At 51.1% G+C, this 11,209-nt stretch overlaps 1 protein-coding gene across 1 annotated transcript; it reads left to right on the forward strand.

The window, feature by feature from the left end:
* The first annotated feature begins 52 nt into the window (after positions 1 to 52).
* Positions 53 to 10,884, forward strand: LOC143437941 (uncharacterized). The gene is made up of 2 exons (XM_076923269.1): positions 53 to 9,062; positions 10,434 to 10,884. The coding sequence occupies exon 1, from the start codon at positions 1,346 to 1,348 to the stop codon at positions 2,129 to 2,131; it is 786 nt and encodes a 261-aa protein (XP_076779384.1). The 5' UTR covers positions 53 to 1,345; the 3' UTR covers positions 2,132 to 9,062; positions 10,434 to 10,884.
* Positions 10,885 to 11,209: the final 325 nt, after the last annotated feature.

The following is an 11,209-nucleotide window of genomic DNA, read 5'->3' on the forward strand; positions in this document are numbered from 1 at the left end:
TGTGGCTAAGGTGGAGGTAGGAGAGGTGCTGGGGGATGGGGGATGGGTAACAGAGCTAGTGACAGAGTTGGGGAAAGTCACCAGGGATGTAGCTATAGATGTGGCATGTGTGACTGGGAGCGTGGTCTCCAAGGGAGATAATGGGGTGCTGTGTGTGGTACCAGCTGTGACTGGTTTTGTGCTTGAGCCAGACACAGAGGTCAGAACCCCATTTGTTGTAGAAGTCAACACACTGCTGGTCACTACAGATGATGTGATGGGTGTCCCAGAAGCCAGAGTGTCATTGAGGGTGACCATAGATGTGTACCTGGGAGTCACAGTTCTTTCTGTCTTTAGAGATTCTGTAGGACGGTCTCTGGTGGACTTTAGTGTCGTTTTTCTGGTAGACGTTGCAGCAGCGCTAGGGAAGGCTTGCTGACCTGTAGTAGGAGATGATTCTGTAGGGGATGTGTGTGTGGTAGTGGTCCTGAGTGTTGGGGTGAGCTCAACTGTGGTGAGGAGTGTATGGTTGGTGACTGGAGATGATGGCCCACTGCCCATCTGTGTGATCCCAGTACTGATGGCTGAGATGGCTGAGGAGAATACAGATGTAGCTGGAGTCCTCGTAGCATGTGAACTACTGGGGTTCTCTGTACTTGAGGTATTATCTGTCATAGTGTTGTGCATGGTGTGTTGTGTGGTGACAAGTCCTGCTTCTGTGCTCAGGAGGATGGAGGAAGAAGGGCTGAGATCACTGTGGGTTGGTGGAGTGCTGGAGACCGGGAGGGTGTAAGTCCCTCCTGTGGTGGTGACCAGTGGCTCCTCAATGATGGATGTCGGGGTGAGCCATGTGGCTGCAGTGGTATAGAGGTGTGTGCTCGGTGAGGAGGAGACTGTGGATGTGCTGTCAGTCAGGTAGCTCTCTGTAAAGGTGGAAGGTCTGAGGGAAGGGTTCAGGGTAGCCGTGGGTGTGGTGGCAGTCTTCTCTGTCGAAGAAGTGAGCTGAGAGGGCTGGGCAGTCGTGGAGCTGCCAGTGGTGTCAGCAGCGTGGGTAGACAATGTGAAACGGAGTGCGGGCTCTGTAACTGACCTAGTTGGAGAGCTGGGGACAGAGGCTAGAGGTGTGGTTTGAGACGTCTCGCTGATAGTTGTGAGTGTTGTCACCAGAGTTGATAATGGGAGAGTGTGTGTGCTGTCTCTAGTGACTGGCTGTGAGTTTGGGACCAGTGTTGAGGATGGGACCCTACTTGTGTGTGAAAGCAACACGTGAGGGGTCGGTGAGGTGGAGGCCGTGAGTAACCCAGAAGTCAATGCATCTAATGAGGTAAAGGAAGAGCTGTTGGAGGCCGAGGGAGACCGGGTGGAAATGTCTGTGGTAGACGTCATTGTGGCTTTTCTAGTGGATGTCATAATGGTGGTGAAGAAGGTTCTAGCCCCTGATATGGAAGTAGAGTGTGGTTCCCCAGATGTGGCTGCCGTGAATGTGTTGGTGGTCACGGGTGTTGGGGTAGAGTCAACTGTTGTGTCGAGAGAATGGGAGAAGGTTGGAGCTGAGGGTACACTACCTGTCTGGCTGGTTCCGGTCCGGCCGGCAGAGAGGGACAAGGAAGATGCAGATGTGACCGGAAGGCTTGTGGCAAACGGACTTGAGTGGTTTCCAGTGCCTGAGGGTGTAGCTGTCCTACTGGGTGTGGTATGCGTTGTTTCCAAGTTCTGGGGGCTTGAAAGAGAAGGGATGAGTGTGGTGTGGGCTGTTGACGTGAGAGAACTTTCGTGGGTTGTGGGGATGTCTGTTGTGACCAGCGGGACAGTGTTGCTTGCAGAGGAGGTGGCACGAGCTGTCACTGGAATGGTGGAGAGGTCCATGGTAGATAAAGTCACTGTGTCCGTCACACTGGAAGTGGTAAGACTTGTGGAGATCCTCTCCGTGGAGTACATGTTAGAGGTTGTGGAGCTGGAAGTGAGAAATGGGGTCTGGGTGGCCACGGTGACCAGATGTGTGGTAGATGTCCTGACTGCTTCTGAGGTGGGTAGTGAAGGCCAGGTGGACATGAGAGAAGTGTCAGGAGCCAGCGTGTCTGTGAAGGAGGAAGGAGAGGAGATCTCCGATGTCAACACGGCATCAGTTAAAGAGCTGAAGTCGGTGGCCTGAGATGTACCAGTAGACAAGGCACTGGAAGTTGGGAATGCCGTCTCCAAGGTGGATAATGGGCCAGTGTGTGTGACGTCTGTGGTGACTGGCTTCATGCTTGAGACAGACACAGAGGACAAAGCAGTGGTGGTGGGTGAAGTCACCACCTTGGTGCTCACCAGTGGATCTGAGGGTGTGACTGGAGACGTTGTCTGGGACATGGCTGTGATTTTCGTCAGGAGAGACTCTGGAGGGAGGTCTGTCACAGGGATCCGGGTGACAGCAGTTAAAAGAGGCTCTGTAGGCGTGGTGCTTGTAGGTGTTGGGGTAGATTCTGTCATTGTGTGCAGTGTAGGGGGGTTGCTCAGAGCTGTACTTTCTGTCTGTGTGTTCCCAAAACTGACATCAGCCATTGAAGTGGAGAGTGTGCGGACAGACACACTGACAGGAAGAGAATGTGGTTGGGTGTTTCCAGTGTTGGTAAAAGCAGCTGCTGTACTTGGGGTGGTGTGGGCTGTACTCACTGGTGTTGTTATTGCTGTGCTATTGACAAAAAGGGAAGATGGGGTGACACCAGTGTGGGTTGTGGACATACTGGGATGTGTGAGGGGTGATGTGGGTGTCACAATAGATGAACCACTGCTTCCTGTAGATGAGGAAGGGATATCTGTAGCCGCAACTGTGGAGGTGCCTGCACTAGGAGAAGGTGAGGATATAGAGGCGAGTGTCTCTATAGTACTAGGGGTATTGGGGTGTGAGGTGGAATCGGCTGTGGATGCCCTGTGAGTGGAGTGACTGTCTGAGGTTGTGAGGCCAGGAGTGCTATGAGAAGCTATCAGGGTGGCTGTGGTGACCGGGTGTGTGGTAGCCGTTCTAGATGTTTCTGAGGTGAGCCAAGAGGTCCAGGTGGGTGTGACAGAGGTGTCAGGAGTCAGTGTGTGTGTGGTGGTTGTAGGAGAGGTGATATCTGAGGTGTTGGGTCCAACGGTGTTGCCGGGAGAGCTAGGGACGTTGACCTGAGACACTGCTATAGATGTGGTATGGGTGACTGGGGGGATTGTCCTTGAGGTAGATAGAGGGAGGGCGTACACCATGCTGGTGGTGACAGATTGTGTGTCTGGGGCTGGCGTAGGGGAGAGAATGCTACTTGTGGATGACATCATCACACTGGGGCTCACAGGAGTGGACATGCTGGGCTGCTCAGAAAGCCACATGTATGTGACGGCAACTGAAGAAGAGGTCAGAGGAATCGTGGTGATTTCTGTCAGGGGAGATTCTGCAGGAAGGTCTGTGGTGGGATTCAGTGTGGTTTTCCCAATGGATGTGACACCTAGGCTGGGAAAAGGGGGTTGATCTGTTCCAGTCACTGCTGAGGTAGGAGGAGGAGGCTCTGAGGATGTGGAGGCTGTGGGTGTTGGGGTGGACTCAGCTGTGGAGTGGACTGTATAGGTGATGGCTGGAGCTGAGGAGACACTGTCCATTCCAGTACTTAAAAGTGTAGGCAGCCCACTGGAAGCAGAGGGATGAGATTTGTTAAGGACTGTATCAGTGGTCCTTGTTGTGGAGTAAGATGAGATGAAATTGGTGTGTGTTGCCGGCACACTGGGAGCTTCGTGGGCTGAGGTGAAGTCTGTCACGGTGCCCCACGGAACAGTGTCACCCACAGATGACGTGGTGAGACTCGTCGTCATAAGGGTTTGGATGTCTTTACTAGGTGACGAGGTTTCAGATATGAGTGTCACATAGGGGGCTGACATGAGACTTGTCACTGAAGCCATGAAACCTGGTGTGTCTGTAGGCAGGTGGCTGGTCGCTGCTGATCTTGTGGTAGGGATGCCTGGGCCATGGGAAAATGGTATGTTTGTGGTTTGGGATGTCCCCACGAGACCTGAGGGACTGGAAATTGAGATGGTGCCAGGTGTGGGTGTTCTGAAGGTTGAGTCAACATCAGAAGAAGCAGAAGACAAAAACTTATTTGGTGGTGTTGTTACATGGCCGGTGGTCATTAAGGTAGCCATGTTGGATGCATACGCCATCACTGTGTTGGCAGATGACGTTGTTGGTGTGATTGTGTGAGAAGAGGCTGTGCTGATAGCTTCTCTGGGAGTGTCGCTTATGGGCTCATGTGTGGTTTTCCCAGAGCTCATTATTGTCATCCCCACAGATGGCTCACCTGAATGACTGGCTGTTTCCTTAGCAGCAGAAACAATCGGTGTTGATTTATCAGTGGAGGCCAGGTAACGGGTGGAGGAAGTTTCTGTTTTGCGTGAATTGCTTGCTGTAGGAAATGGTTTAGTAATAAAACCTGTGGTGATCAAGAAACTGGTGCTGGGTGGGGCAATGTTATCAGTTACTGTTGTTAAGGAGGTTTTTGTAAGAGTTTGAGAAGGAGCAGTAGCAGACAGATAGGTAGCCCCTGGAGTGAGGGGCAGTGTTGTATGGACACCTGTTGGGGTCTTGGTGGTCACTTCTGTGATCCCTGTGGTAGAAGAGGTCAGAGTACCTTGGGTTGTATATATGGTTGAGACAGAAGAAGAAGGTGGGGACATTATTGTGGGTGTGCCACCCATGTCGGTAACAGTGGAAGCAGAGGTCACGGATGAGGTCACTTTCCCGACAGAGATGATAGGTGTCACAGAAGTAATGGTTGTCGTTGGCTTGTCAGTCGTGGGAGTGGTGGTGTAAGAACTGGTGAAGGGTACATAGGTCGTGGTTACACAGTTAGTGGTGGGGTTCGAGGTGATGACTGTGAAGCTATAAGGCTGAATGCACTCCGTAGTGGGCGTGTAGACCAAGACAGTAGGAGGACTGGTCTCAAACTTGATGACAAACTTGGACATCGGGGCTGTCATGGTGTCAGGACTGATTGGAGAGCTGAGCGATGACTCATACGTGGGCTTAAAGTTCTTGGGCATTCCAGCAGTCCTGGGCGTGTGTTCCCCGTTGTCGAGAGCTGAATTGGGAGATTGGTGGGGGCTGAGAAGCCACTGAGGTGTGTGCCCAGCATGCAGAGTGCTGCTGAGAGCAGCGCCAGATGCTTCTGTGCCAGGCAAGTGCAAGCCAGAGGTGGCTGTGGTCACAGATGGAGCTCCTGTGTCGGCAGAACAGAGGAATCCATGGGAATTCCTAATCACTCCATCAGTATCACTGTGGGGGCCACCTGTCAGCCTCCACACCCACGTCACAAAGACGTCACAAAGTGCATCGCCTATGGGAGGAACTCGCAGCTGACCTTCTGAGTCTCTTCAGGGGGCAATGGGGGTAAGGAACCCTTGGTTCCTTAATGGCTGCTGAGTGTCAAAGTTCCTCTCTCTCTCTCTCTCTCTCTCTCTCTGTCTCTCTCTCTCTGTCTCTCTGTCTGTCTGTCTCTCTCTCTCTCTCTCTCTCTCTCTCTCTCTCTCTCCATCTCTTTCTTTCTTTTCTTCCCATCTGCCTATCTGTTTTTTCTGGTGGTTGGGGTGTTATGTGTGTAAAGTCTGTGTGTATGTATGTGTCATACGTGTGCAGTCTCTCTGTGTGTTAGGTGAATACAGTTTGTGTTTGTGTTTTGCATATATATGTGTTGTGAGTATGTTTGTGTCTGTTACGTGCATGTAGTTTGTGTGTGCTATGTGTGTGGTCTGTGTGTATGTGTTATGTGTTTGTGTTTTCTGTGTGTGTTGTGTGTATATGATTTGTGTGTGTGTATGTTATGTATGTGTGGTTTATATGTATCTTATATATATGTGGTTTGTATGTGTGTATAATATATATGTATGTGATTTGTGTGTTATGTGAGTTTTGTATATGTGATACATATGTGATTTCTGTGTGTTATATGTATGGTGTGTATGTGACATGTATGCAGTGTGTATTGTGTGCTATATGTATGCAGTGTGTATGTGTGTGTGCTATGTGTACGTGTGTGTGTGTGTGTGTGTGTGTTGCACTCATGTTGAATGTGCAGGTGTATGTATATGCAAAGACCAGAGCAGCACACCAGACGTCTTCCTCTGCTGCCTTATACCTTAATGTCGTGAGACAGGGTCCCTCACTAACTGGAAGCTTGTTGTCTTAGCTACCCTGGCTTGTTAGCCAGCAGACCCGTGGGATCCAGTCACTGGCTGAGTGCTGCAGTTACAAGCACACACAGCTCCTCCTAGCTTTCTACTTGAGTGCTGAGTCTATGAACTGCAGTCCTCAGCTCCATAAAGCAAGCATCCCAACCTACTGGGCCATCTCTCCAGCTTTGTTTCACAAGGTCTCACGCACCCCAGAGCAATCTCCAGCTCCTAAGCCAGGATGAACTTGAGATACGAATCCTCTTGCCTGGATCACAGGCGTGATGAATCATACTGGCCTTATGGGGTTCGAGCACACTCATGCTAGGTGCATACTCTACCAAACAAGCCACCCTCCCCACGCGTCTCCCCTCCTTATCCACATCCTGCTTCCCTTCCTCTCCACTGTTAGTCCAGAGTCTTCCAAACCTCTTGGATTTTGAGTCCCACCTTTTAACCAACCCCTGCCCTTTCTCTCCAAATTAGGAGACCCCCAGAACTGGGCTGAGGATTGACCCATACCATAGAAACAGAAATCAGTGTTCAAGAGGGAAGGGCTGGAGAGGGAACTCCAGAGGAGAGCAAGAGACTGGAGTTCACAGACTGCTAAGACTAAGGGATAGGTAGAGAGGACCACGGAGACGTGAAGGGATCTGGAAGAGGAGGAAGCATCCAGAAAGATGTCTAAGCAGAGAAACATGGCGTCTGGTGCCTCTCAGGCTTTGAGATCAGCAGTAAGCACAGAAACACACACCGAAGAGCTGGGGAGACAGTGCAGTGTGTAAGATTGCTTGCTGCTCTTCCTGACATCGTGAGTTTGGGTCCCAGCATCCACATCAGGCCGCTTAAGGCTGCCTGAGGTAACCAGGCGTTCTCTGGCCTCCATGCCGCATGGTGTGGGATACACATTTTATATAGTGGTTCTGTCCTGGCTACTGGATTACTTGGTGTATCAAAACAAATTCTTTTTTGTTTTGTTTTATTACGTATGTAAGGAAGGGTGCATGCACCCACAGTGCAAATGTGGAAGCCAGAGAGAAGTCAGATGACAACCGCTGAGCATCTGGTCTCTCCTCTGGGAGATGGAACTGGGGTGATCAGATTGGGCGGCAAGCATCTTCCTATGCTGAGCCCAATGCTGGCTCAATAAGCTTCCTCCTCCTCTCTCCAAATACATAGAGGTACCTCTCCCTGGCAAAACTGTCAATCACAGCTGAGGTGCTCTCAGCAGTCATGCTTCAGCCTCATGAGTGCTAGGATTACAGGTATATACAACACTCATTACACATACCACATGTGTTACGTATGACGACACTAAGGATCAGACAGCCACGGTGGGGGTGAGGGTGAAGCCTCCTCATCTCCTGTAACCCAGCTTTAGTGTCTGTGTAGGGACACAGGACACGCCCTTCCTACGAGCTGGGATGTCACCTCTCAGCCCAGCTGTTGGGGAACAGGAAGCATGAGGATTCTCCAGCTGGGTCCCTGTCAGCTGAGACTGGAGAGGGTGCTGGTGGTCTAGCCTGAAAACCTCTCCTACACACTGGATAAGCACTATGCCCTGATAACCACTGTGCCTCTCCAGCCTGGGAGAGCCCAGGAGAGAAGCAAAGCAGGCTTTGAGGTTTCCCAAGGAGAGATGAGGAGCAAAAGGCAGAGTGGAGAGGAGAGAAAGGGAGGGAGTGAAGAGGAAAGAGAGAGAAGGAAGGAAAGAGGAGAGGTCAGGGAGGAGAGAGAAGCAGAAGCAGGAAGAGAGAGGAAGGAGGGAGGAAGGTGAGGAAGGAGAAGGTGGTGGTAGTGGTGGTGGTGATGAGGAGGAGGAAGAAGAAGAGGAGGATGAGGAAGAGGAGGAGGTGGTGATGGTGATGATTTTAAAAAAGTCAAGGATGTCAGGACAATGAGGAAGAATTCCCCCTGAAAGGGGCTCAGGAGGGGGAGAGCAGCATCCAAGCAGCGTATTCTCAGCCCAGCTGCCTCTCTCAGGATGCAGGCTTGAGCACCAGAACCCTGCAGCTTCTCTCCTCCTGATCTAGCCTCTACAACCAGAGACCGGAGAGATCCCCACTTCCTGCTCTTCGGGCCTCACAGCCAACTCCCCCTCCCCCCAGCCCCATCCTTGCTCAGGAGTCCCAAGGGTCTCTCCAGCCCCTCTCTCCCTGCAGCTTCCCCCTCACCTGCTTCCCCAGGGGAGGCTCTCAGGAGCCAGAGGAAACTGAGCAGCAACATGGGCGGCAGCAGGCTGGGAGCAGAGCCACATGTGGGAGGGAGGTGTGGGAACCGTGAGCCGCGGATCCTGGCCCCAACACAGTGGACTGGGTTTTCTGCCCTGCCCGGCATGAAAACGGAACAATTTCGCCTTTGAGCTGTGCAGTCTCCCTCTCTTCTCCCCACTACCCGGACCTCAGTGCTGTAGAAAGGGAGGGAACAGGAAGCTAGGGCAGGCCTACTAGGGGCCAGGTGGGAGAGCCCCACCCTTGGCGTGCCTGTCCCCCATGGCTCCATCCCTTCCTCCCCCTGCCTCCTGCAGAGCGTACACCAGAACAAAGCCTCCGCTTGGTGTCAGCCTTTCCGCTTTGCTGCAAGTCCCCTCTGCCCTCTCTCCACACCTGTGGGACTCTGGGGCTGCGACTCCACTGGGGGAGAATTTAACCCGAAGTCTTTTCACTATCAGAAAAGCTGGACTGGGTCCCAGGAAAGGAAAGACAGCTAGCCACCGGAACAAAGACGCTGGTTTAGTGTTGAAGGCAATGGCGGGAGAGTTCAAATCCCTCAGAGCCCATAGGCCAGACAGTGCGAGGCGTGTAACAGGGGGCTGGGGAGAGAGACAGGCAGATTCCAGAGACTCGCTGGACAGCTCCGCTCACCGATGTGGGAGCTCCAGATCAGTGAGAGACCTTGTCTGGAAAAATAAGGTAGGAAGTGAGGGTGGGGGTTGGGGATGAGGGGATGGGGGAGTGGGAGGATGGGGAGGGGGCAGTGTATTATGAACACATATACACGCATACACGCTTGCACACAGAAAAATAATTTAAAAGGACACATACAAGAGTGAGGGGACTTTGGGGGAGGAAGGGTTGGGTGGGAGGAGGAAGAGACAAGAGAGGACAGTAGAAGAAATACAATCAAGTACATTACTCAGCTTATATGCCGTATGCACATATGAAAGTGCAAGAACACAGTCTAAAAAAAGAAAACAGAAGGTGATTTGATTTTTCTTTTAATTTGGGTGGCACTGGGGGTCACGGGGCGTCTGGAATGCTTGCAAGCGCGTTACCACTGAGCTATACTGCCTCAGTCCATCTATCGTGATTCTGAATGAGAGGCTGGGAGACGGCTGGACAATTGAGAAGAGGATCCTGGTTTGCTTCACAATACCTGTATGAGTTGGCTCATAACCGTTTGTAACCTGGGTTCCAATGGGTCGTAGCCCTCCTCTGACCTCTAAGGACTCCTGCATGGATGCAGTGTACATACATACGCTCAGATACACACGTGCACCTTGTTAAATAATTCCCTACCCCACAACCTCCTACCTGCTCTCTTCTCTGTTCAGGCAAACAGATGGCTGTTGGCTGTTGCCCTCTGGTTAAGTACAGCTTAAGTTAAAAAACTTGTTAAATAATTCCCTACCCCACAATCTCCTACCTGCTCTCTTCTCTGTTCAGGCAAACGTTCCCACAGATGGCTGTTGGCTGTTGCCCTCTGGTTAAGTACAGCTTAAGTTTAAAAAAAAAAAAAAAAAGGAAGCAACCCAACTTGGGTTAATGTCACTCTGCAAGACAACTGAGGGCCAAGTGTGCAGTGATTGTATAGCCTGCTCCACACCCCTTGGTTCAAGCTTGGCGGGGGTGGGAGTTGGGGGAGTGCCACCAGGAAATCATAGAATACTCACACTGTGGACTACCATGCTCAAATCAGAAAGAAGAGGCATGAATACCAGGTGTGTGACACAGATGTCATCTTGGGAGGTGGAGGCAGGAGGATTGTGAGTTCCGGGCAAGTCTGGAGTACATAATGAAAGGGAGGGGGAGGAAAGGAAATGGGGAGGACAGAGCACAGGAGGGAGGAGGAGAAGAAGGGAGGGGGAGGGGATGGAAGAACCTAGGTAGAAGTAGGTCACTGGGGCAGACCCTTGTCAGAGATATTGTCCCAGGCTTCTGTCTGTCTCTCTTCCTCAGGGGATTTGGTAACTAATACACATATTGAGTCTTAGCAGGAGGTCTTTGAGGTATCCAGGCAGGCCCACAAAGGCAACCCCAACATCTTCTCTCTTCCCCCCACAGAGCCATGAAGTAAGCAACAGCTTCCTCTGAGATGTTCCACCTCGCCACCGATCCAGAAATTTTTGCACATGTGTGTGGAGGTCAGAGGACAACCTGAGTTCAGTTCCCAGTACGCACTTAAAGTGAGTCAGAGTCGCCTGTAACCCCAGCTTCGGGGAATCTGGCTCCCCTTTCTGCCCTCTGTAAATAACTGTATTCATACATATATTCTCCCCATAGACACACACACACACACACACACACACACACACACAGGGGGGAGTCATAAATAGAAAAAAATTTAAATAAATAAATCTTTATGATTATGATTATTATTTAAGACAGGGTTTCCTTGTGTAGCCTTGACTGTCCTGGAACTCACTCTGTAGACCAGGCTGGCCTGGAACTCATAAATTCACCTGCTTCTGCCTCCTGAAAGCCGGGATTAAAGGCATGCGCCACCACTGCCTGACTGTACCTTTCTTTTTTTGAGACAAGCCTTTTAAATCTGTCCTGACCGCTGTACCATGCACTCATTTTTGTTTACTTTTGACAATTTGAAAGTAATTAGAAAGTGTGTTGTCTTTGGTTGGTGGTTTGGTGAGTGGGTGGAGGAGCACCCTCACAGACAAAGGGGAGGAGGGAGGAGGAATAGGATGGGGAGTTTGTGGAGGGGTAACTGGGAAGGGGGATATCATTTGAAAATGTAAACGAATAAAATTATTAATTAAAAAAAGAAAGTGTATTTTCTGTGTGTGTTTGAAGGTAATTAGAAAAAATCTGGTTTATGATTGAAG

The sequence above is a fragment of the Arvicanthis niloticus genome, chromosome 24 (genome assembly GCF_011762505.2).
Source record: "Arvicanthis niloticus isolate mArvNil1 chromosome 24, mArvNil1.pat.X, whole genome shotgun sequence".
Lineage (NCBI taxonomy): Eukaryota > Metazoa > Chordata > Mammalia > Rodentia > Muridae > Arvicanthis > Arvicanthis niloticus.

Bases quoted from the DNA above. Each gene is read 5' to 3' on its own strand.
- LOC143437941 (XM_076923269.1), top strand. From the start codon at position 1,346: ATGTCTGTGGTAGACGTCATTGTGGCTTTTCTAGTGGATGTCATAATG.